Genomic DNA, 27,500 nt, shown 5'->3' on the forward strand with positions numbered 1-27,500 from the left:
AGAGACGTCATCCTGAGTGTAAAATAAATGAGAAATCAATGCCTCGATGTTCTGAGAGGAACATACAGGTGATCACTGGAGTAAGATGTCTGTCCAGATGTGTGTCTCATCAACAGATGTCAGACATGTTCCGGATTTAGAACCTCGTTTGAATGAGGCCCAGAACAGATTTTTAAATAGAAACAATAGGATAAGTGTTTGTGTGACAGGAGTGTGTGTGTGTGTGTGTGTGAGCTGCAGTGGATTATGGGAAACGGCGTAATGGAAAGTGTAAGTATTACAGCTAATCTGATGTGTTTTTCAGGTGTCGTGCTGCAAGGCATTGTGGGAAGCTCAGTATGCCGATCCTGAAGCGGACCTCCGGGATCTAAACCTCTTTCACTTCCTGTTTCTTTTTGTTTTTGTGGAACTCTGCAGAACTTTTCAGTACTTTTTATGACGTATATAAACATCAATTACAGTATTGCAGCTGTCCTAAAAAAACTTAAATAAACTAAAACCTCACCATGCGTCACATCCACGTGGAGCTGGTCCGGAAGGAGGCTCAGGCCGGAGACCTGCTGCCACCAAGCGACCCCCAGGTGACCTACGACCCCCAGCCCAGACCCCTGAACCAGGAAGAGCTGCGGCTGCAGAAGGTTTATCAGCTTTCCATCTTTTCCCAAAGAGGAGGCTTTAAAGGAGGGACGAAGCGCGGATTAGACGACGCGTCCGACCCCGTGGTCGCCCCCAAACGCCTCCTTCAGGAAGAGGACGACGATGAGGGCGACGATGAAGAAATGGAGGGGGAAATACTGTGTGGGAGAGGCTCCGCCCCCTTATTACCGCCTCTCCCCGCAAAAGACGCGTTTGCCCCGCTGTCACCCAAATCGCCCCCCATGGTGGACCCGCACACGCCCCCCACTGCCCCTCTGGAGCCCTCACAGTCCTCCTGGCCACCCTTAACCCCCACCGAGGCTGCGGATTGGGGGACAGAGCTGGAAAAGACCCCTCCTCCTTCAGAAAGACCACCCCACCCACCATCACCCCCCTCCTGCTCTAACGGGTCAAGTACGTCAGACAGAAGCGTGGAGGTGAAGAAGAAGAAGCTGCTGTCCTTCAGTGATATTGGAGACTCGTGCTCTGAGGATGAAGGACCCTCCACATCTAAACGCTGCCGTCTGGCCCTGACCCCCGGCATAGGCCTGGCACCCGGGCGCAGCACCGACTCCAAGGCTGCCCCCTACTGGACACACCTCCTGCCCACTGCCAGAGAGCAGGGCAAAGTAAAAACACACACACATTTGTTCCATCACAAAGAGACAAACACAAGCTAACTCCTGTGTTAGCCTGTATACTGTAATGCTAGTTCCTGTGTTAGCCTGACTTCCTGTCTCTCCTCAGAGCTCCACTGAATGTTCCCGAGCATCTCGGAGACTAAAGACCAGCGCTCACCTCAAATCGTGAGCTCCATACTTTCTCTATCTTTCTCTCTCTCTCACACACACACACACACACACACACACACAGCATAAACATGTTATATAGACTACTTTTATGTAGTCTTTACTTTTACTTTTATATAGACTACATGATGGTGTTTTCTCGTGTGTTTTTATGGGGTGTGTGTGTGTCTGCACGTGTGTTCAGTCGTCAGCTGCGCAGTGGGCGGCGTACAGACACCAGCCGCACGTCGTGTTCATCACTAGCCGTTAGCAGGTCGCTTTTGGGAAACTTTGAGGTAAAATCTGTTCAAGTCTGAATATTAGAGATACAAACAGTTCAGAGTACAAGTGTGTGTGTGTGTGTGTGTGTGTGTGTGTGTGTGTGTGTGTGTGTGTGTGTGTGTACACAGGAGTCGATCCTCAAGGGTCGGTTCTCGCCGTCAGGACGTATTGAGGGGTTCACAGCCGAGATCGGGGCGAGTGGCTCGTATTGCCCCAAACATGCAACTCTACCTGTACAGGTGACCTACTACGATACGTCCGAGCACAGCGCACCCTCCCCCTTCCTGGTAACCACTGACTCTGACTCTGTCTGTCTGTCTGTCTGTCTGTGTTGGTGTGTGCCTGTGTCTATCTTTGTGTATGTCTCTCTGTCTTTGAGTCTGTGTGTGTGTGTTACATTGTAACATGCAGATGTTATGTAATCCTGTGTGTGTGTGTATCAGGGTGTGATCTCACTGGAGCCCCTGGGAAAGAAAGGATACAGTGTACCTAAAGCAGGGACCATTCAAGTGGTGAGTCAAAGTGTCCTCCCTCTCTCTCTCTCTCTCTCTCTCTGTCTGTCTTGACTTTGTCTCTGTTTACCTGTCTCTCTCTTTCTGTCTATCTGTCTTATTCACTCTCTGTTGTTGGTAAATGCATCTTAATGATTGTGTCACTGGTGCTATAAATATATTATATCTTAATATGTGTGTGTGTGTGTGTGTGTGTGTGTGTGTGTGTGTGTGTGTGTGTGTGTGTTTAATGTTCAGACCTTATTTAACCCCAATAAGACTGTGGTGAAGATGTTCCTGGTGACCTACAACTTTGGGGACATGCCCGTCAATCACATGACCTTCCTGCGCCACCGCATTTTCCTGGTGCCTGTCGAGGAGGAAGGGGCGGGGTCAGACAGCTCCGCCTCCGATAGGAAGAGGATTCTATGCTACCTGATACACCTTAGGTCTGATGAGTTTTCCCTGATTGTCTGATGCTTTAAGACCTCATACACTAATAAAATGTATAACTTATATTAATCTCTCTCTCTCTCTCTCTCTCTCTCTCTCTCTCAGATTCCAGAGCTCCAAATCAGGAAAGATCTACTTGCACAACGATATACGGCTGCTATTCTCCCGCAAATCCATCGAGGTGGACACGGGGATCCCTTACGAACTCAAGTCCTTCACCGAGGTGCCAAGAAACCCAAAATACTCCCCTCGGGTGTGACCCCGAACTGCAGGAGGGACATGTAGGAAAACTAATAAAGTAACGCCCTCTGACTCGAGAACAGCGCATCTTGAAAATGCACTCACACACACACACACACAGCAGAACAAACGCCAGACTCTCCTTTGATGTAGCTTTGTGACCGAAGAGTGTTTCCTCCTAGACTATGTGTTTGCTCTGTATAAGCACCGCCCACTCTCGACTGACTCCACCAATCAGATGGGGCGTCTTGTTGCAGGACTGCAGAGGGACCGTAGTGGCTCTGGGTCTACAGATTTCTGTCGGTATGAGATTCCTGGTTCATTGTAACACGTCTTGATTATCAGAGAGAGAACCACACGCCCTCCACTCGATCACTGCACGAGGAACTGATCCGCAGGGAAACGGACTCGGGGTCTTTATGTGGGAATGTAGACGGAGAGAAGGACATGTCGACTAACCGTGTTAGCATTAATAATCTGTATGGGGAGCGCGCGGCGCTACACACCTGGACTCCATCTGGAACTCCCATCCACCACCTGCAGGCCGGCTCCAGTACTGCAGCTATTAATGCAACAGCAGCAACAAAGGCCTTTAAATAGCATCAGGGGCACTTTATAATACACACCAAATCTCATCTAGCAGGGGGAGTTCACACACAATACACCAGTCCAACACACAGACATACTGTTATACAGTCCACCCTGACTTTTAGCCCTCTACACGCCGGTGTTAATACTGTGATCATGATACCTTTCGTGTCTTTTTATTCAAGTTCTGTAAATCTCACCCTCATGATCGTCTAGAAAACCCTCTGATCCATATGACCACACTTTTTAAAGCCAATTATTTAAAAATACACATTTTGTATTTGTTGATAGATTTTGAGGAGGGTCAATTGGACGACACCACATAGACACATTTTACGGTGGAAAACACTCCCAGTCTCCTCGAGACTTGCACTGAGTGGTTTAAGAGCAGAATTAGATGTTTGGCTTCAGTAGATTTTTTTGCACATGATTATAAACTCTCCTTTACATTCACCAAAGGCCTTTAAACACTTACCATGACTACACGTACGCACTGACACTAAACACGTGCTACCGAGACGTCTTTCTGAGCACTCTGTCCAACCTGACACAACTGAATCAGACAGTCTGAATTTATCCAATCATTCAGCTTCAATAACACACCAATGGTCAAAAAGCCAGAGTCCAGGCTGTAGAAGCGCTGCGCCCCCTGCAGGACCCCTGCAGTAGTGTTTTATTTAACTTTAACTTTATTTAACCCAGAAAAAAAATACATGAGAGTGTAATATGCTGCACACGGACAGGGCTGGTGGTATTTTTTTTCTGGAGGAGGGAGGGAGGAAGGGAGGGATGAGGGGAGGCTGTGGGGTATTTAAAATCAGATGATGTCTATGTATATTTTAAAGATAAAAATAAAAGTTTGTGGCTTGTGGGTGAAATCAGCTCTGTGGTGACATCCCTGTGTTTCTAATCCTGCTCTGAAACATGAAATGAACCTGGGGGACTTGATTTAATTTTATTTATCATACACTCTCTCTCTCTCTCTCTCTCTCTCTCTCGCTCACACACACACACACACACACACACACACAAAGGTAAATCTTTTACAGTTCCACCAGAAATACACCTATAGTAGAAAAGACTAATAAAAGAGTTTATCTGTAATGTGTATTACATCACATTTATAGACAGATAAAGCATTTTGTCACAGGATTCTGTCTGTCTGTCTAGTCTCCTTTCACTGTTCTCACATGCTCCACTCTTCTGAAATGATGTTCCACTAGATTGTGTGGAGATTCATTCAGCTACGTGTGTGTGAGTAAAGTCAGGTACTGATGGAGGTGAGGTGAGGTGAGGTGAGGTGAGGTGAGGTGAGGAGGTCTGGGGTGCAGTCAGTGTTCACATTCCTCTATATTCAGTAGGGTTTATAGCAGGAGATCTTCCACTCAAACCCATGAAAAGATCTTCATGAGCAGAAGAAGTGATTTTGTAAAGATTGAACAGAAAAATTACTTATTTACTACTGAGGATTTTTGTGATTCAGAATCAAAACCAAATTATTAGTATTTATGAAGAAAGTGTTGCAGAATTTATTTTTTAATAGATTTGTTCTCTACAGAATGTAGTAATAATAGCGTATTTTCTATTCTTCTCGTTGTGGTTTATACCTGCACAGGAAGTGACGCACTAAATACGCAGCACATTTAATATAAACCGATAACAAAATTTGTATTAAAATAAAAAGTAATTCATGAAACCGTTCAAAAGCACTGCTGTAAAAATAAATACACACATTAAAAGAGGAAAAAAAGAAAGGAAAAAAGAAAGTAAGTACGTGAACAGAAGTGACGTCATCGAGGCGGCGGTGTTCGGTTTAATAGAATTTAGAGTCGATTCCTTTTGATTGAACCGATTCCGAGAGTCGATATAGTTAAAAGAATCATGCGTTAAAGAGTTTAAACACATTTCAGGGGAGTATCGTATTAAAATAAAGATTATTAATTTAGTAATCACACACACACACTGCTGCTGAGGTGTGGACTGTGATTGATTAGAAGGTGGGGTGAATTCTGGGTTGTGCTGTGAGGAAATGAATCATGTTCAGGATGATCCGAGTGGCTCAGCTTCATCACACCACACTCATCACCTTTCTGTCTGTGAATGTGTATTAAATGATACCCAATAAACTCTTCTCTTCATTTCATAGCGTCTCTCTCAGTTTCACTGCATCTGATTCTATATGTATTAGAGTTTCTATTAATCAGATTTCAGCCATCACATCACATGTTGGTGAGGCCTTCAGTAAGGCCTTTAGAATCAACAGTACATGTGACTGTAGAATAACGTACACGTGACTGTAGAATAACGTACACGTGACTGTAGTATAATGTACACGTGACTGCAGTGTAACGTACGTGACTGTAGAATAACGTACATGTGACTGCAGTGTAACATACACGTGACTGTAGAATAACGTACACGTGACTGCAGTATACCGTACACGTGACTGTAGTATAACGTACACGTGACTGCAGTGTAACGTACATGACTGTAGAATAACGTACATGTAACTGCAGTGTAACGTACACGTGACTGCAGTGTAACGTACGTGACTGTAGAATAACGTACGTGTGACTGCAGTGTAACGTACACGTGACTGCAGTGTAACGTACGTGACTGTATAATAACGTACACGTGACTGCAGTGTAACGTACACGTGACTGCAGTGTAACGTACACGTGACTGCAGTGTAACGTACACGTAACTGCAGTGTAACGTACACGTGACTGCAGTGTAACGTACGTGACTGTAGAATAACGTACGTGACTGCAGTGTAATGTACACGTGACTGCAGTGTAATGTACACGTGACTGCAGTGTAACATACATGTGACTGCAGTGGAACGTACGTGACTGCAGTGTTAATGTACACGTGACTGTAGAATAACGTACATGTGACTGCAGTGTAATGTACACGTGACTGTAGTATAACGTACACATGACTGCAGTGTAACGTACGTGACTGTAGAATAACGTACATGTGACTGCAGTGTAACATATACGTGACTGTAGTATAACGTACACGTGACTGCAGTATAACGTACACGTGACTGCAGTGTAACGTACATGACTGTAGAATAACGTACATGTGACTGCAGTGTAACGTACACGTGACTGCAGTGTAACGTACGTGACTGTAGAATAACGTACGTGACTGCAGTGTTATGTACACGTGACTGCAGTGTAACATACATGTGACTGCAGTGGAACGTACGTGACTGCAGTGTTAATGTACACGTGACTGTAGAATAACGTACATGTGACTGCAGTGTAATGTACACGTGACTGTAGTATAACGTACACGTGACTGCAGTGTAACGTACGTGACTGTAGAATAACGTACATGTGACTGCAGTGTAACATATACGTGACTGTAGTATAACGTACACGTGACTGCAGTATAACGTACACGTGACTGCAGTGTAACGTACATGACTGTAGAATAACGTACATGTGACTGCAGTGTAACGTACACGTGACTGCAGTGTAACGTACGTGACTGTAGAATAACGTACGTGACTGCAGTGTTATGTACACGTGACTGCAGTGTAACATACATGTGACTGCAGTGTAACGTACGTGACTGCAGTGTTAATGTACACGTGACTGTAGTATAACGTACACGAGACTGCAGTATAACGTACACGTGACTGTAGTATAACGTACACGTGACTGCAGTGTAACGTACATGACTGTAGAATAACGTACATGTGACTGTAGTGTAATGTACATGTGACTGCAGTGTAACGTACACGTGACTGCAGTGTAACGTACGTGACTGTAGAATAACGTGCATGTGACTGCAGTGTAATGTACACGTGACTGCAGTGTAACATACATGTGACTGCAGTGTAACGTACGTGACTGCAGTGTTAATGTACACGTGACTGTAGAATAACGTACATGTGACTGCAGTGTAATGTACACATGACTGTAGTATAACGTACACGTGACTGCAGTATAACGTACATGTGACTGGGAGTATCATGTACGTTACACGTGACTGCAGCATAACGTACATGTTGCTGGAAAGCAGTTGCTTTGGCCAATCGGATTGCAATTTGGAGTCACCGGGAACACGTTGAGTACATCAGAATTTTTCACATTTTTTTTTCTATCAGACGGTCAAAGAGCGCACTAGTCAGAGCTCGCAAACCGCATCTGTAACAAACTGCACAATCTCAAATATATTCCCATGGATTTAATCACTGTTTTTTTATTCCACAATGACTGACCGAGGAGAACACATTTATTTGGTCACAGATACACTTACAAGGACATTCAAAAGATGCACTTTTGAAGAAAAGATGGACATCGTGAGGAAACGTCAACCAAATCAGTTGTTAAGCTTCTCTCATGAAGCATTTATACTTTTGTGTTTTCTTTCTTGTAGAATTTGCACAGAAAACACACAGATTGTCTTCATTGTAAATCCCCAGGAAAACTGTAATAAACAGAAACGTAGGAACCCCAGGGTGATGTGATGAGGTGAATATCAGTGCTTCTGCTGGAGATGATGTATGTAGAGGTGCAGTTGTGGCTCCAGTGAAAGGAGACGTGTGGAATTGTGTTCATTGTGTTTGTTGCTTTAGTGATAACAGTCATACTGTCTGCTGTATGAGATCCTGTGTGTAATGCAGCTCTGATTTACTGCACTTTTCTATAATTCTGATGGGTTCTGTAGACGTGACGTCATGATGATGTGTTAAGAGGTGGATTAGATCAGACAGGACACCACTGAAGACCTAAGGGGGAAATACACGACCTGCGAGGTATGTCGAGAGTCGACTCCCTGTTTTTCTGGAGAACCGACTCGCTCTTTGGTACTCGACTCCCAGCGCTAGAAAGGAGATGACGTCAGCGGCCGGGTGTTCCGGTTAGTCGCGCGCGAAGCGGGAAAGAGAGAGGGGATCGTTGTGTAGAGAGTGAGCTTGCGCGTGCAGTTCTCTAACCGGAAGAAGAGTGTGTGTGAACGAGAGGAGGAGAAAACGCGCCGAAAATCAGGCCAAAGCAAAAAGCAGAGAGAATCAGGAGTTTATCCGCAGGAATCATGGCCGATCCCAAGGTGAGAGTCCCGGCTTCCCTCAGCCGCCCCGCTCCGGTTTATTCCGGATTTTACACAGAATCAGAGAGAGCATTTTCCCGCGGATTTAGTTTTAGCGGCTCGTGCGCGAGTTAAAAAAAAAAAGCCGGTTCTGTGCGCGTGTTATATATAAACACACACACACACACACACACACACACACACACATCCGCGGTGCGGTTCAGTGTGAGGGAGTAGAATATAAGTGGAGCCCGGTGCGGTTCTGACAGAAACTCGGGCGAATTTACCGCTGATGTTCCACACCACCGAGCGTCAAGCAGTGCCGCCCGCGTACCCTCCTGTTCCTCCGCAGCCCACGGGCCCTGCCCTAGCAATACACCGCTAACACTCTTCTCACAGCGCCTATAAATCACACACATACTCCTCTTTAATACCAGTGTTTTACTGCTCTCAACCAGCGCTCTCTCTCACTGCGCGTGCGCGCTAATCTAACACGAGTTCAGCGCTAATGCTAGTTCCGGCCTGTTTCTGCTAGTGCATGCTAATCACCTAAACACACACACACACACACACACACACACACACTGTCTCTCCATTCATTCCTGAGAGATGATGGAGTTAATGAGTGTTCCGTGTGTGTGTGTGTGTGTGTGTGTGTGTGTGTGTTCAGTCAGGAGCTCGGTTAGGCCCGGACACCGCCTGCTAGTCAACATGCTAGCATAAGAAAATCCTAAAATATATTTAAGTGTATTTGTGTGTAAGAGCATGATGTGTGTGATGTGTTTAGACGCACAGGGGATTAATATCGTGTTCATGTGTACATTAGAATTACTAACAGTAATGCCATGACGTGTTGGTGTTAGATTTGATTAGCATGCTAGGCCGGATGCTGTGTGTGTGTGTGTGTGTGTGTGTGTGTGTGCGTGCGCACATGGTTTTCTGCTTCACATCTCACCGAGACAGATTTATTTTATTCTCTGGTCATGTGTAAAAAAAATATCTCTCATGGTTTGTAGAGAAAGTGGTTTTATATGTATAGATATAGCTTCTTTAGTGTTATTAATGGTGGAACTTCTTTCCATAAAGTGCTGTGAGATTAGAGCTGACTGATGTACCGGTATGATCTCGATACATCGAATACTCTGAAATATCGTGCCTCAACTCTGGCTGATGCTTATGATATTAACAATCTTATAATCTCGTTACGTTTTTGTTTATGGTTCCTTAGTGTTTGGTGCTGGTACGGGGTGTGTGTGTGTGTGTGTGTGTGTGTGTGTGTGTGTGTGTGTGTGTGTGTGTGAAGGCAGGGAGTAATAAATGTGTGGGTCAGAGAGGAAACACGTGTACGTGATGGTGTTTAAACCTCCTAACACTAGAACGTGTAATATGATGAGATCCAGGAAGTTGACATTGTTTTGTTGTCTTGTATTTAATGTCTGGAGATAAAGACAGGACAGACACTGTTAGGGTGGTGTAATAAAGCTCCACCACACTGAGGCAGATTAAACCTGGATCTCTCATTGTCCACGTGTGCGCGCGCACACGATTCACGGCTCTGAGATTAGATAAAAGAAATGCCCACCAAAAAGAGCGAGACTCCAAATCCCCCTACGTCTCTTTATCCTACAGTTGTGCTGCACACATACACTGACTGACTGTAGTGTGTGTGTTACTATAATCGCACCGTCTCCATCTCTTTCTCAAGGATGCACAAGAGGAGCACGAGACCTCCACGGATAACGCAGATGACACAAACCATGACCCGCACTTCGAACCCATCGTGTCTCTGCCTGAGCGCGAGGTTAAAACTCTGGAGGAGGACGAGGAGGAGATCTTCAAAATGTGAGTGCTCCTCGGGATTGTGGGTAAATATAATAAAGGGTTTGGGAGGGCAGCGTTCAGACACATTGATCTGAGACTGAAGTTACTATCCTGATTATAAATCATCCTGTGTGTGTGTGTGTGTGTGTGTAGGAGAGCGAAGCTGTACCGCTTTGCGAGTGAGAACGATCCTCCGGAGTGGAAGGAGCGTGGTACAGGAGATGTAAAGCTGCTGCGCCACAAAGAGAAGGGTTCCATCCGCCTGCTGATGAGGAGAGACCGCACACTCAAAATCTGTGCCAACCACCACAGTGAGTGTGTTCAGGGCTCTCACACACACACACTCCCCTGTTAATACACGTGATAAATGTGTGATATAAACTGTGTGTGCACGTGTACAGTCATGCCCCTGATGGAGCTGAAGCCAAACGCAGGCAGTGACAGGGCCTGGGTGTGGAACACACACGCCGACTTCGCTGATGAAGAACCAAAACCAGAGCTGCTGGCCATCCGCTTCCTCAACGCAGAGAGTGAGTGTACACACACACACACACACACACACACACACACACACACACACACAAGCATCTGAAGCTCTCTGGTAAGAAATATGAACTCATGTTTTTTTCATTGCAGATGCACAGAAGTTCAAGGTGAAGTTTGATGAATGCAAAGAGGAAGTCCGGAAATCACTCGAAGGTAGTGCACACACACACTCACACACACACTCACTCTCACTCCAGTGCGTGCAGACTCACTCTGTTTGAAGTCGTCTTCTCCGGCTCTGAACTTTTTCAGTCTGCTACAGTGATGTTACAGAAATGCTCCACATTGACTCCACCCCCTGTGGGAGGAGCTACAGAGCAGTCTGTTACACCTGCTTTTCCTGAGGCAGATGTTTTTATTCATCAATTCTTACATTTTCCCTCTAATTTTGTGTGTGTCTGTGTCAGAAGGTGGAGACAAAGCCAACAATGTTGTGGAGAAACTGGAAGAGCTGTCACTCAAGGAGAAGGAGAAGAAGGAGAAAGAGAAGGAGAAGAAAACGGAGGAGGAGAAGAAGGAGGGAGAGGAGAAATGAGTTGTTTTTTTGTTTTTGTTTTTTCTTCTTCTCCACCCACTCCCTCCTTGCAGCACTTCTTCTCTTTTCTAAAACAGACTCTGAACACGGCATTCGGACACGTAGTCTCTTTATTTTGGGTTCAAACCTCTGTTTTTCCATTTGTTTTTTATTTGTCCATCAGAGACCTCAGCATCATTCTTCATCCATTCCTTTCTCTCCCATACACACACCTACACACACGCTCGCCTGCTTGTGTACGGATCACCTGATGGCCCTGACGGGGGGAGGGCAGGGTTCGCCTCGCTCCCGCCTCGGCTCGTGTATCTTTTGTTTTTTTTTCTGTACTGGACGCAGAACGAGCAGGAAGGCGAGTTTGGTCGGCAGAAAGCTGAGGTTCTGAGGGAGAACGCGGAAGGCGTCTCAGGGTTCCAACCTGAGCGGATGATCTGAAGAGATCAGTGAAGCACTCTTAGGCCTGGTGCTGCTCTGTCTGATTATAAACAAAATGGAGGAAATAAAGAAACGTTCACTCGAGTGTGTGTGTGCGTGTGTGTGTTGTGCTTAGTGTAGTATTACGTGTGTTTGATATGCACTGATGATCATTTACTCAGTGTATTGCAACATGATTCTTCTACACACTGCCTTGATTATCTGACTTGTCTGGGCGGAGCTTCATAAACAGGCGGAGCTTATTTTGTTTGTTTTGTTTGTTTTTTTAAGCATGACCAAAACCTCCTTTCGGCATGGCTGTGTCGAAATGTAAAGTAATGGACACTAGTTCGATCATTTCATTGCTTATTAAAAGGCTAATTTTCACCAAATCCATACAAGCGGTCCTTATTTTCTATACCACTTCTGTTAGAAGGTGAGAACTCTGTGCTCTTCCTCTCAACTTTACATTATGTGGAAAATAGAACCAACCATAGACTTTAACCTTCTCATATTAAACTGAGGAACATGTAGCAGCAGTATCCTGAGGGAATTTATGGCAGGTTTAATGGTTTATTAGAAACAAGTGTATTTTCCTGTCAGCTTCTCGAACTTCTAACAGCTCTGAAAGCCATCTAACGCATGAAGCAGTGAGGAACACGTTTCACTACATGTCGCACTCTGAATGTGTGTGTGACCAATAATAACTCGAATTAAACACTGATTAGTTAATGAACAGATCCGCCCTCGTGATGACGTGTTTCTTCTGTTTAACACTGGAGTGTGTGTGTGTGTGTGTGTGTGTGTGTGTGTTCTCTGAGCTGAGAGGCGGAAGACCTGCTCACAGGTCACACTAGTTACGCTAATGCTAATGTGCAGCACTTCCGGGTCACGTTTCACGATTCAGCGCTCCAACTGAGGGAAAACCGGTGTTTTTCCTGTTTACACTTTACATCTTAAAACTAATGAAATGCAGCTTAAAAATACATATGAATATCCCGTGTATTAAAGTATAATTATTGTACAATTTAATTATAAACGTATTTAATACAGGATTAAGTGAATCCGGTGTTCATCAGAATAAAACATTAGCAGCTCCTAATTCGGTATATTTGTGTATATTAATCATTTAAATATTAATTATTTTATGGTACATGTAAAGGTTTAGAGTTCATCCGGAAGAGTTCGGTGCTTCCATGAAATCAGTCCGTCTCCACCACGGAACCTTTAGTGGGGTGCTTCTTCGAGCCGGACGATGATCCGCGACGGAACCCAAACAGCCACGTAGCTGTGGTCGGCGGTGCAGCGGTTCGGTCTTCCAGCGCGCGCGCCCTAAAGACTTCATACGGACCGTTTTATGACGCGTTATAGTGCCTTATTAACACACTGTGTAAGGAACACGCGTGCGTTTGTGTGTGTGTTTGTGTCACTACGGGATCAACCCTGTGTGTGTGTGTGTGTGTGAGTGTGTGAGAGAGCTAACAGGCTAACATGCTAACGGTGATTAAAGCGGGGCATGTCCTGAATGTGCTTCTAGTGCACTAGATAGTGTTCAGAGGGTTCACACTGATCTACAGGAGAGTGAGACACGTGTTTATTATTCTTATTATTATTGTTTACCTCTCACTCTTTATTTATAGACATTAACACCGTTAGAAATATACAGCGCATATACCTGTGTGTGTGTGTGTGTGTGTGTGTGTGTGTGTGTGTGAGATCTCCAACACACTCTTCAGGAATATCAGATGTGGGGGTAGAGTTTAATGCAGATGTCGTGCTTATTTCCTGTTTATTGCCCTAATACAGGTCACGTGTCCAAGATGCAGTGAGACAGAAAGTGAGACAGTGGAGGAGGACATCAGCGTCCCTGTTCATGGATGTTGGAGGTGAAGTGTACAGAGATGGAGAACGGAAACAACGAAACAACAGAGACCATCAACACCATCATCAGTACACGGGGAAGTGGAGTCGGAGACACGGGCACTCGGACACGTCCACACATTGAGGAGAGCGTCCCCAACGGTGAGCCTTTACTACCAAGTGTATGAGTTTCTCCTGACTGTGGACTAAGTCCTGGTGTTAAATCGCTCCTGACTGTGAGTCCTGGTGTTGAGTCTGTCTGGACTGTGACTCCTGGTGTTGGGTCTCTCTGGACTGTGACTCCTGGTGTTGGGTCTCTCTGGACTGTGAGTCCTGGTGTTGGGTCTCTCCGGACTGTGAGTCCCGGTGTTGGGTCTCTCCGGACTGTGAGTCCCGGTGTTGGGTCTCTCCGGACTGTGAGTCCCGGTGTTGGGTCTCTCCGGACTGTGACTCCCGGTGTTGGGTCTCTCCGGACTGTGACTCCCGGTGTTGGGTCTCTCCGGACTGTGACTCCCGGTGTTGGGTCTCTCCGGACTGTGACTCCCGGTGTTGGGTCTCTCCGGACTGTGACTCCCGGTGTTGGGTCTCTCCGGACTGTGACTCCCGGTGTTGGGTCTCTCCGGACTGTGACTCCCGGTGTTGGGTCTCTCCGGACTGTGACTCCCGGTGTTGGGTCTCTCCGGACTGTGACTCCCGGTGTTGGGTCTCTCCGGACTGAGTATAAATCAGTTCCTCACCTCACTCGCTCAGCCTGTTTTACTACACCTGTTATCTCACAGCGCTTCTCTGATCATAATCACACACACACACACACACACACACACACACACACACACACACACTGGTTATAATACATATTTTTCCACTCTTTTGTTCATTCTGTGTGTGTGTGTGTGTTTTCTCTAACTCTGGTGCAGGTCACTTCAGCGTGGAGCTGCTGGAGAACGGAGAGGTTCGGAGAGAGACCGGAAACAGCAGCTTGTCTCCCGTGTCACTTCCTGGTGCAGGTGTGGCTTGTTTCCATGACAGCGTAGAGAAGCCTGAGGGCTCGGCCCTGCAGTCGCTCAGACTAAGTATCCCCATGCAGGAGACGGAACTGTGTAAGCACACGGGATCAAACTGCCCCTGACTCCGCCCCTCGCCCTCCTCCTGCCCCGCCCACTCACACTTTAACCCCCGAGTGTGACCCCTCAGGCTAATCTGCCCCTCCAACACACTCTTGACCCTCAGGGCTGGCTTTGGAGATTGGATGTTTTTTGTTCTGTTGGATTGCTAAGCATGTTATGTTTTTCTCCCGTGTCAGACGTGTGCTGATCAGTCAGTGTGAAAATACTGATGCTTGTTAACACACCAGATTTTCATATTAACTGCTTATCATTAGAGTTAGGAGAGTGAGGGGGCGTGGCTATATTGATATATGATTGACAGGAGAGTGTACCATCAGCTCACGTCTCACACACCTCTGCACGCTCTGTGTGTGTGTGTGTGTGTGTGTGTGTGCGCATGCGTGTGTGTGTGTGTGCAGCTTTTATTCCTCTTCCACTAGACAGTTTTGTCAGAGTTAAGAATAATTAACCAGGATAACTACTGAGACCAAACTCACTCCGGTGTGTGTGTGTGTGTGTGTGTGTGTGTGTGTGTAGCGAACGAGCCATCTCTGGAGATGGAGAACGAGGAGAAGATTCGTCTGGATGCACGTCAGCGTCTGGAGGAGCAGCTGAAACAGTACCGCGTTCAGAGACAGCGGGAGAGAGTGAGACACACACACACACACACACACACACACACACGGGTCAGGGTGCCAATACTTTTGGTGTTTGTCTCAGTAATTGTATTTAGCTTGTAGGATGTGATCATGCTAACACATGCTCACTTTGATATATTCAGTGTTAGCAGTGACACCTGAGAAATCCTTTGATCTGATCCTCTGTCTGATGCTCACTGGTTCACACATCGTAGCTCACGTGGAAGTAAAAGTCATTATTAACACAATGTGTAGCTAAACGTGTCATTGCGTAGGAGAGCCATCACTTTGGGATTTTTTCATTAGCATGATTAGCACGAGGCCCTGAGGGGGTTTTATCAGTGACAGTACAGATTCTATCGTTCTTTATTTCATCTGAAGCGACCTGTCAATCATCTCATTCACATCCACATTCCTCTCATATTTATAGTCACTTTGTGTCACACACTCACGCTAATCACAGCCTGACAACCCGTTGGAGCTCTGCTTCAGTCACGCACACACACACACACACACACACACCCGTGTTAGCTGTTACAGCTAGCCGTTAGCATTGTCATCTTTGGTCAAGTTAACTTTTTACAGCTAACTTTTACCTCAGCTCTCGTCTGTGTGCATCAACCTACCCATTTATTCATCTATCTGTCCATCCATCAATCCGTTTATCCATTTATCTAGCTAGCTAGCAATACATCTATCTATCCATTCATCCATTAATCACAATCTATCCATCTTTTTATCGGTCCATCTAGGATTCCATCCATTTATCCGTCCGTCTGTCTATCTCTATTCATCTATGCCTTTATTCACCAAATTCTTTCCTCTTTTTTTAACCCCTTCTTTTATATTCTCTCTCTCTGTGTGTCTCTCTCTCTCTCTCTCTCTCTCAGTCACACCATCGTTTGTCCCCCAAGTCTCGCCCCTGCAGTACCTTGGACCCAGAGCTCATGCTGCACCCTGACATCTTGCCCCGTGCTTCCACGGTCGCCATGACGACGGAGTACTCGTTCCTGCGCACCAGCGTTCCCCGCGGACCCAAACTGGGCAGCCTGGGCATCCCAGCTCCCAAAGACCGGAAGTCCAAATCACGATCCGGAAAGATCCACTCGCTTGCTGACTACAAAACCCCGGACACCTCCGGAGAGAAATCCTGGTCCTCCTCTGTCTCCGGGGTCTCTGAGATGAACACTAGCTCCGTCTCCACGCTGTCCGGGAACAGCACTAGCTCCGTCTCCACAATCTCAGACACCAGTGAGAACATCGCAAACCATGGATCGTTAGAGCTCACGGTAACGGTTAAGAAGGAGGAGGAGGAGGAAGTGGTCGTGGGGCGGTACCCTTCTCTGAGGGAGGTGCTGCAGGCAGCCAATGAAGAGCTGGAGCTGGAGAAGGAAGGCAGGGCCAATGAGGAGCTGGAGAGTGAGGGCGGGGCAGAGTCGCGCAGTCGCAGGGACAGCTTCTCCAGCACGTATGTCTGTTTTACTCAAATCAAACATCTCACTCAGGAGTCATTATCATACCAATAACCATATATGAATATTAATGAGCTTATAATGACTCGCACATGGATTAAATATCTAAATATTATCAGAACAGTGTAAAGTTTGGCCACGCCCACTCATTATATATGTAACGTTAGAGTTGTCAGTCAAATAAAGTCAAATAAAGCTTGTGTTAATGAAGTGAGTCTGTGAGTGAAACCATGGCAACAGAAGGGTAATTAAGCAATCAGGAAAAAGTGATTTACGTGATGCAGGTCACAAACCTGCATACGTATACACATTTAACCCATATTTTATTGGTGTGTGTGTGTGTGTGTGTGTGTGTGTGTGTGTGTGTGTGTGTGTGTGTGTGTGTGTGTGTGTGCAGTGTGTCATACGGGAGCTCAGTGATGGGGAATCATGATGAGCTGCTGCAGGTGTTGAAGGAGAAGATGAGGCTGGAGGGACAGCTGGAGTCTCTGTCCTCTGAGGCCAGTCAGGTGAGATAACTGATAACAAACTGATGATGAAAGCAAATCAAAACAAGGAACGAAGCACACACACACACACACACACACACACACACACACACATGCGCACACACACACACAAACGCACGCGCTGCAGGTAACAGTTCTGACATTCCCTACTAGTGACAATGGGCCTCGCTTATTTTGATCTTTTAATGCATATTCAAATGTTAATAACATCACCTGTATATGTGCAGTGTGTGTGTGTGTGTGTGTGTGTGTGTGTGTGTGTGTGTGTGTATATATATATATATACGTTATAAATCTAAGCTCCGCCCCTGTCGCAGGCTCTGAAGGAGAAGACGGAGCTGCAGGCGGAGTTAGCGGCACTGGACGCTCGTCTGCGAGCTCAGTGCGAGGAGACGCGTGTGAGTACGGAGCGTCAGGCGTCGCTGGCGTCGGAGGTGTCGTCCCTGCGCTCGGAGGCGGTCGGGCTGGAGCGAAGCATGGCGGAGCTGCAGGGTCAGCTGGAGGAGAAGAACACCGGCATGGAGTCGCTCTCCAAAGACCTGCAGCTCGCTGAGCAGCAGTACCAGAGGCTGATGGGGAGGGTGGAAGACATGCAGCAGAACCTGAGCTCCAGAGACACCACGGGTAAGGAGGCAGGAACGTACACATGATAAATATAATAAATAATGTAAACGCATGACGTGCATCAGTGTGTGTGTGTGTGTGTGTGTGTGTGTGTGTGTGTGTGTGTGTGTGTGTGTGTGTGTGTGTGTGTGTGTGTGTGTGTGTTAGTGAGCGAGTTGCGTCTGCAGCTGTCAGGACTGCACACACAGCTGCAGCAGGTGGAGGCTGAACGTGGTGCTCTGAACTCTCGGCTGCAGACGTCGCAGGCGGAGGTGCAGTCGCTGCAGCAGCTGCGCAGTTGGTATCAGCAGCAGCTCGCTATAGCACAGGAAGCCCGGGTCCGACTGCAGGGTCAGATGGCCAACATGCAGGTACACACACACACACACACACACACACGCACTCACTTTGGTTTAATTCTTGTGTTTCTTCACACATCAGTGTATCTTTGTAATGGTGTACTACAGCGCATCCTCTTCCTCCTCTTCTTCGCAGGCGGGTCACATGACTCAGGTCGGCATGCTGGAAACCCTAAAGATAGAGAACGTCAGCCTGTCCCACCAGCTCACCGAGTCCAAACACCGCTCCATCAAGGAGAAGGAACGTATTGCAGTCCAGCTGCAGAGCATCGAGGTGAGGGGTGGAGCTTAATCTGTGATATCACAACCTGACCTCATACCTGGCTCCGCCCCAATCCAACATATTCCTCTTTATTTAAAATGTCTCACCCTGTATGAGGTACCCTGTATACCCTGAGACACCCATTCATGTCTCACCCTGCCTCTCTTCTCTGACTCCGCCCCCTCTAGACGGACATGCTGACGCAGGAAGCGGCCATCTTGCAGATCCAGGACGCGAAGTCAATGGTGGAGGAGGACCTGCAGCGGAAACTGGAGGAGTTTGAGGAGGAGCGAGAGCAGCTTCTAAAAGCAGCCAGCAAAACTGCATCACTCGAGCGGGAGCTAGAGGAGGTACACACACACACACACACACACACACACACACACACGTACAGGTGCATGAGAATGAGTGTAGCAGGTAGATCAGTGTCCTGTTCCTGTCTTGTCCAGGTGAGAGTGTCTCTGTCCCAGAAGGAAGGTCAGCTCTCAGCGTTCCAGCGTGAGCACGTGGATCTGATGAAGAAGCTGACGGAGACTCAGGATGCACTGCAGAGTAAAGAGCAGGCGCTGCAGCTGATGGAGGCGCGCTACGAGCAGCTCCAGGCCGAGTTGGCCGAGCAGCAGTCCGACACCCTTACCCACGACGAAGAGCTGCACACCCTGCGCAACGAGAAGATCGTCCTGGAGGTGGCGCTGCAGGCGGCGCGAGCTGAGAAGGACCAGCTGGGCGATGGAGCCGAAAAACTCGGACAGGAAGTGTTGGACTCCTCTGATGCGCTCGAGCGGCTCAGACAGGAAGTGCAGGTCCAGGCCACGCAGGTGAGCAGATCACAGATTTACACAAACTCAAACGCAGGGGTGCCAATACTTTTATCTGAAAACGTTGAGTTTCACAGCTTTAACACAGCATTTGAATAGAAACCCATGCACACACACACACACGCGTGCGCACACACACACACGCACACACACACACACGTGCACCTCCACACACGCACACACACACACACACACACGTGCACCTCCACACACACACACACACACACACAGAGACACACACACACACACACACGTGCACCTCCACACACACACAGAGACACACACACACGTGCACCTCCACACACACACAGAGACACACACACACGTGCACCTCCACACACAGAGACACACACAGAGACACACACACACACACACACGTGCACCTCCACACACGCACGCACACACACACACGTGCACCTCCACACACGCACGCACACACACACACGTGCACCTCCACACACACACACACACACACACACACACACACACACACACACAGACACACACACACACACACACACGTGCACCTCCACACACACACAGACACACACACACACGTGCACCTCCACACACACACAGACACACACACACACACGTGCACCTCCACACACACACACACACACACGTGCACCTCCACACACACACACACACAGAGACACACACACACACACGTGCACCTCCACACACACACACACACACACACACACAGAGAGACACACACAGACACACACACACACGTGCACCTCCACAGACACACACACACACGTGCACCTCCACAGACACACACACACACGTGCACCTTCACACACACACAGACACACACACACGTGCACCTCCACACACACACAGACACACACACACGTGCACCTCCACACACACACAGACACACACACACGTGCACCTCCACACACACACACGCACACACGTGCACCTCCACACACACACACACGTGCACCTCCACACACACACACACACACACACACGTGCACCTCCACACACACACACACACACACACACACGTGCACCTCCACACACACACACACACACACGTGCACCTCCACACACACACACACACACACACGTGCACCTCCACACACACACACACACACGTGCACCTCCACACACACACACACACGTGCACCTCCACACACACACACACACACGTGCACCTCCACACACACACACACACACGTGCACCTCCACACACACACACACACACACGTGCACCTCCACACACACACACACACACGTGCACCTCCACACACACACACACACACGTGCACCTCCACACACACACACACACACACACACGTGCACCTCCACACACACACACACACACGTGCACCTCCACACACACACACACACACACACACGTGCACCTCCACACACACACACACACACACGTGCACCTCCACACACACACACACACACACACGTGCACCTCCACACACACACACACACACACACACGTGCACCTCCACACACACACACACACACACACGTGCACCTCCACACACACGTGCACCTCCACACACACGTGCACCTCCACACACACGTGCACCTCCACACACACACGTGCACCTCCACACACACACGTGCACCTCCACACACACACGTGCACCTCCACACACACACACACACACGTGCACCTCCACACACACACACACACGCGCACCTCCACACACACACACACACACGCGCACCTCCACACACACACACACACACACGCGCACCTCCACACACACACACACACGCGCACCTCCACACACACACACACACACGCGCACCTCCACACACACACACACACACGCGCACCTCCACACACACACACACACACGCGCACCTCCACACACACACACGCGCACCTCCACACACACACACGCGCACCTCCACACACACACACGCGCACCTCCACACACACACACGCGCACCTCCACACACACACACGCGCACCTCCACACACACACACGCGCACCTCCACACACACACACGCGCACCTCCACACACACACACACACACGCGCACCTCCACACACACACACACACACGCGCACCTCCACACACACACGCGCACCTCCACACACACACACACACACACGCGCACCTCCACACACACACACACACACGCGCACCTCCACACACACACACACACACACGCGCACCTCCACACACACACACACACACGCGCACCTCCACACACACACACACACACGCGCACCTCCACACACACACACACACACGCGCACCTCCACACACACACACACACACGCGCACCTCCACACACACGCGCACCTCCACACACACACACACACACGCGCACCTCCACACACACACACACACGCGCACCTCCACACACACACACGCGCACCTCCACACACACACACACACACACACACGCGCACCTCCACACACACACACACACGCGCACCTCCACACACACACACACACGCGCACCTCCACACACACACACACACACGCGCACCTCCACACACACACACACACACACACACACGCGCACCTCCACACACACACACGCGCACCTCCACACACACACACACACACGCGCACCTCCACACACACACACACGCGCACCTCCACACACACACACACACGCGCACCTCCACACACACACACACACACGCGCGCACCTCCACACACACACACACACCTCCACACACACACACACACACACACACACACACACACACACACACGTGCACCTCCACACACACACACACACACACACACACGTGCACCTCCACACACACACACACACACACACACACACACACGTGCACCTCCACACACACACACACACACACACACACACACACACACGTGCACCTCCACACACACACACACACACACACGTGCACCTCCACACACACACACACACACACACACACACACACACACGTGCACCTCCACACACACACACACACACACACACACACACACACACACACACGTGCACCTACACACACACACACACACACACACACACACACACACACACACGTGCACCTACACACACACACACACACACACACACACACACACACACACGTGCACCTCCACACCTCCACACACACACACACACGTGCACCTCCACACACACACACACACACACGTGCACCTCCACACACGTGCACCCCCACACACACACACACACGCACACACACACACACACACGTGCACCTCCACACACACACACACACACACACACACACACACGTGCACCTCCACACACACACACACACACGTGCACCTCCACACACACACACACACACACACACACGTGCACCTCCACACACACACACACACACACACACACGTGCACCTCCACACACACACACACACACACACACACACACACACACACACGTGCACCTCCACACACACACACACACGTGCACCTCCACACACGTGCACCTCCACACACACACACACACACACACACACACACGTGCACCTCCACACACACACACACACACACACACACACACACACACGCACCTCCACACACACACACACACACACACACACACACACACACACACACACACACACACACACACACGCACCTCCACACACACACACACACCTCCACACACACACACACACACACACACACACACGCACCTCCACACACACACACACACACACACACACACACGCACCTCCACACACACACACACACACACACACACACACACACACACACACGTGCACCTACACACACACACACACACACACACACACACACACACACACGTGCACCTACACACACACACACACACACACACACACACACACGTGCACCTCCACACCTCCACACACACACACACACGTGCACCTCCACACACACACACACACACACGTGCACCTCCACACACGTGCACCCCCACACACACACACACACACACACGTGCACCTCCACACACACACACACACACGTGCACCTCCACACACACACACACACACACACACACACGTGCACCTCCACACACACACACACACACACACACACACACACACACACGTGCACCTCCACACACACACACACACACACACACACACACACACACACACACACGTGCACCTCCACACACACACACACACGTGCACCTCCACACACGTGCACCTCCACACACACACACACACACACACACACACGTGCACCTCCACACACACACACACACACACACACACGCACCTCCACACACACACACACACACACACACACACACACACACACACACACGCACCTCCACACACACACACACACACACACACACACGTGCACCTCCACACACACACACACACACACACACACACACACACACACACACGTGCACCTCCACACACACACACACACACACACACACACACGTGCACCTCCACACACACACACACACACACACACACACGTGCACCTCCACACACACACACACACACACACACACACGTGCACCTCCACACACACACACACACACACACACGTGCACCTCCACACACACACACACACGTGCACCTCCACACACGTGCACCTCCACACACACACACACACACACGTGCACCTCCACACACACACACACACACACACACGTGCACCTCCACACACACACACACACACACACACACACACACACACGTGCACCTCCACACACACACACACACACACACACACACACACGTGCACCTCCACACACACACACACACACACACACACGTGCACCTCCACACACACACACACACACACACGTGCACCTCCACACACACACACACACACACACACGTGCACCTCCACACACACACACACACACACGTGCACCTCCACACACACACACACACACGTGCACCTCCACACACACACACACACACGTGCACCTCCACACACACACACACACACGTGCACCTCCACACACACACACACGCCTACCTCCACGCACGCGCGCGCACACGCCTACCTCCACGCACGCGCACCTCCACACACACACACACACACACACACACACGTGCACCTCCACACACACACACACACACACACACACACGTGCACCTCCACACACACACACACACACACACACACGTGCACCTCCACACACACACACACACACACGTGCACCTCCACACACACACACACACACACACACACGTGCACCTCCACACACACACACACACACACGTGCACCTCCACACACACACACACACGTGCACCTCCACACACACACACACACACGTGCACCTCCACACACACACACGTGCACCTCCACACACACACACGTGCACCTCCACACACACACACGTGCACCTCCACACACACACACACACACACACACACGTGCACCTCCACACACACACACGTGCACCTCCACACACACACACACACACGTGCACCTCCACACACACACACACACACACGTGCACCTCCACACACACACACACACACACACACGTGCACCTCCACACACACACACACGTGCACCTCCACACACACACACACACACACACACGTGCACCTCCACACACACACACACACACACACACACGTGCACCTCCACACACACACACACGTGCACCTCCACACACACACACACACACACACACGTGCACCTCCACACACACACACACGTGCACCTCCACACACACACACACGTGCACCTCCACACACACACACACGTGCACCTCCACACACACACACACACACACACGTGCACCTCCACACACACACACACACACGTGCACCTCCACACACACACGTGCACCTCCACACACACACGTGCACCTCCACACACACACACACACACGTGCACCTCCACACACACACACACGTGCACCTCCACACACACACACACGCACCTCCACACACACACACACACACACACACACACACGTGCACCTCCACACACACACACACACACACACACGTGCACCTCCACACACACACACACACACACACACACACACACACGTGCACCTCCACACACACACACACACACGTGCACCTCCACACACACACACACACACGTGCACCTCCACACACACACACACACACACGTGCACCTCCACACACACACACACACACGTGCACCTCCACACACACACACACACACACGTGCACCTCCACACACACACACACACACACGTGCACCTCCACACACACACGTGCACCTCCACACACACACGTGCACCTCCACACACACACGTGCACCTCCACACACACACACACACACGTGCACCTCCACACACACACACGTGCACCTCCACACACACACACACGTGCACCTCCACACACACACACACACACACACACACACGCCCACCTCCACGCGCGCGCGCGCACACGCCCACCTCCACGCGCGCGCGCGCACACGCCCACCTCCACGCGCGCGCGCGCACACGCCCACCTCCACGCGCGCGCGCGCACACGCCCACCTCCACGCGCGCGCGCGCACACGCCCACCTCCACGCGCGCGCGCGCACACGCCCACCTCCACGCGCGCGCGCGCACACGCCCACCTCCACGCGCGCGCGCGCACACGCCCACCTCCACGCGCGCGCGCGCACACGCCCACCTCCACGCGCGCGCGCGCACACGCCCACCTCCACGCACACGCCCACCTCTACACACACGCACACACACACGCCCACCTCTACACACACGCCCACACACACGCCCACCTCTACACACACGCACACACACACGCCCACCTCTACACACACGCACACACACACGCACACACACACACACACGCCCACCTCTACACACACGCACACACACACACACACGCCCACCTCTACACACACGCACACACACACACACACGCCCACCTCTACACACACGCACACACACACACACACGCCCACCTCTACACACACGCACACACACACACACACGCCCACCTCTACACACACGCACACACACACACACACGCCCACCTCTACACACACACACACACACACACGCCCACCTCTACACACACACACACGCCCACCTCTACACCCTCTACTACACACACCTGCCATAACCTCTTGAGTGTCTTCTCACATCCCTACAAATAAATCTGTGATTTTGTGTTCCAGATCGAGTCGTTACAGCAGGAGAACGTCTCTCTGAAGAAACACACACAGAAACTGAAGGAACAGTTCAACCAGCAGAAGGTACGTCTACCTGACCCGCGTACCATAATGCTATAAGCCCCTCCCACCACACTGGCCCCTCCCACCACCTTAACCACCTGTGTAATTATTGTGCATGAGAGTTGCTCCATATCGCCCCCTGCAGGTGATGGTGGAGGCGTACAGGCGAGATGCCGCCTCTAAGGAGCAACTGATCTCAGAGCTGAAGATGACGAAGAAGCGTCTGCTTTTGGAGGTAAAGGAGCTGAAGGAGGAGGTTCAGCAGGTGGCCCAGGAGAAGAGGAGTGCTGAGCTGGAGCAGCAGCGCCTCCTGCAGGAGGTCCAGAGAGTGCAGCAGCAGATGAGTAGCCTGGAGGATCATCTACAGGAGGTGCAGGGCGAGAGAGACCAGCTCGACACACAGCTGCAGGTGTGCCCGCATGCACACACACGCGCGCGCGCACACACACACACACACACACACACACACACACCACTTTCTTACTAATAGCCCCTAAGCATCTGTGTGTGTTTAGTCTGTGCAGTTTGACCAGAATCAGCTCTCTGCGGTCACAGAGGAGAACGAGGTCCTGAGGAAGAAGGTGGAGGAGATGCAGAATGAAGCCAAGAAGTGAGTCACATGACCGAACTGTTGCTAGTAACAAAATGACCAAAAGCGAACCAACGTTTTCATGCTAACAGGAAGTGTATTTTTCTAAGTGGAGATGTTTCTGGTGATCATGATGAAGAACGAGGTCAGCGTTAGTAATTAAGTGTGCTGCTGTGTCTCAGGGCGATCTCAGAGCAGAAGGTGAGGGTGAAGAAGTTGGGGACGGATTTGACGAGCACTCAGAAGGATCTGAAGGTGAAACACAAGGCGTACGAGAACGCAGTGAGCATCCTCAGCCGACGTTTGCA

The 27,500-nt window shown here is 50.0% G+C and overlaps 3 protein-coding genes across 9 annotated transcripts in view; all 3 read left to right on the top strand.

Moving 5' to 3' along the window:
• Positions 1 to 3,745, top strand: part of atosb (atos homolog b) — a 14,886-nt gene extending 11,141 nt beyond the window's left edge. For 2 of the 3 annotated variants that reach the window (XM_083527167.1, XM_083527166.1), the window contains exons 4-10: positions 305 to 1,265; positions 1,384 to 1,442; positions 1,630 to 1,720; positions 1,835 to 1,993; positions 2,150 to 2,218; positions 2,456 to 2,646; positions 2,756 to 3,745. In XM_083527167.1, the coding sequence (XP_083383293.1) occupies positions 507 to 1,265; positions 1,384 to 1,442; positions 1,630 to 1,720; positions 1,835 to 1,993; positions 2,150 to 2,218; positions 2,456 to 2,646; positions 2,756 to 2,909 (1,482 nt within the window). In that variant the 5' untranslated portion in view covers positions 305 to 506 and the 3' untranslated portion in view covers positions 2,910 to 3,745. The remainder of the gene's footprint in view (positions 1 to 304; positions 1,266 to 1,383; positions 1,443 to 1,629; positions 1,721 to 1,834; positions 1,994 to 2,149; positions 2,219 to 2,455; positions 2,647 to 2,755) is intronic. The other variant, XM_083527168.1, reaches the window with a different exon arrangement.
• Positions 3,746 to 8,215: 4,470 nt separating this feature from the next.
• On the top strand, positions 8,216 to 12,226 carry ranbp1 (RAN binding protein 1). 2 transcript variants are annotated; one of them, XM_083527177.1, is made up of 6 exons: positions 8,216 to 8,542; positions 10,227 to 10,363; positions 10,496 to 10,653; positions 10,744 to 10,872; positions 10,979 to 11,041; positions 11,296 to 12,226. In XM_083527177.1, the coding sequence occupies exons 1-6, from the start codon at positions 8,528 to 8,530 to the stop codon at positions 11,421 to 11,423; spliced, it is 630 nt and encodes a 209-aa protein (XP_083383303.1). In that variant the 5' UTR covers positions 8,216 to 8,527; the 3' UTR covers positions 11,424 to 12,226. The 2 variants fall into 2 exon arrangements, with proteins under 2 accessions (XP_083383303.1, XP_083383304.1); XM_083527178.1 differs by having other exon boundaries at positions 8,324 to 8,542; positions 11,299 to 12,226.
• An 842-nt stretch (positions 12,227 to 13,068) lies between these two features.
• Positions 13,069 to 27,500, top strand: part of golga3 (golgin A3) — a 17,453-nt gene continuing 3,021 nt past the window's right edge. For 2 of the 4 annotated variants that reach the window (XM_083527150.1, XM_083527151.1), the window contains exons 1-15: positions 13,069 to 13,222; positions 13,641 to 13,856; positions 14,612 to 14,794; positions 15,338 to 15,447; positions 16,329 to 16,906; positions 17,308 to 17,419; positions 17,737 to 18,043; positions 18,191 to 18,393; positions 18,518 to 18,655; positions 18,832 to 18,993; positions 19,093 to 19,461; positions 26,547 to 26,624; positions 26,749 to 27,012; positions 27,119 to 27,213; positions 27,375 to 27,500. The exon at positions 27,375 to 27,500 is cut by the window's right edge and continues 91 nt beyond it. In XM_083527150.1, the coding sequence (XP_083383276.1) occupies positions 13,712 to 13,856; positions 14,612 to 14,794; positions 15,338 to 15,447; positions 16,329 to 16,906; positions 17,308 to 17,419; positions 17,737 to 18,043; positions 18,191 to 18,393; positions 18,518 to 18,655; positions 18,832 to 18,993; positions 19,093 to 19,461; positions 26,547 to 26,624; positions 26,749 to 27,012; positions 27,119 to 27,213; positions 27,375 to 27,500 (2,870 nt within the window). In that variant the 5' untranslated portion in view covers positions 13,069 to 13,222; positions 13,641 to 13,711. The remainder of the gene's footprint in view (positions 13,223 to 13,640; positions 13,857 to 14,611; positions 14,795 to 15,337; positions 15,448 to 16,328; positions 16,907 to 17,307; positions 17,420 to 17,736; positions 18,044 to 18,190; positions 18,394 to 18,517; positions 18,656 to 18,831; positions 18,994 to 19,092; positions 19,462 to 26,546; positions 26,625 to 26,748; positions 27,013 to 27,118; positions 27,214 to 27,374) is intronic. The other 2 variants (XM_083527152.1, XM_083527153.1) reach the window with 1 other exon arrangement.

The sequence above is a fragment of the Silurus aristotelis genome, assembly GCF_946808225.1.
Source record: "Silurus aristotelis genome assembly, chromosome: 23".
NCBI classification, from domain to species: domain Eukaryota; kingdom Metazoa; phylum Chordata; class Actinopteri; order Siluriformes; family Siluridae; genus Silurus; species Silurus aristotelis.

Coding starts and splice junctions, on each gene's coding strand:
- ranbp1 (XM_083527177.1), top strand. Junction 10,364..10,495: donor GAGGAGGAGATCTTCAAAAT/GTGAGTGCTCCT, acceptor GTGTGTGTGTAG/GAGAGCGAAGCTGTACCGCT. Junction 10,873..10,978: donor CCGCTTCCTCAACGCAGAGA/GTGAGTGTACAC, acceptor TTTTCATTGCAG/ATGCACAGAAGTTCAAGGTG.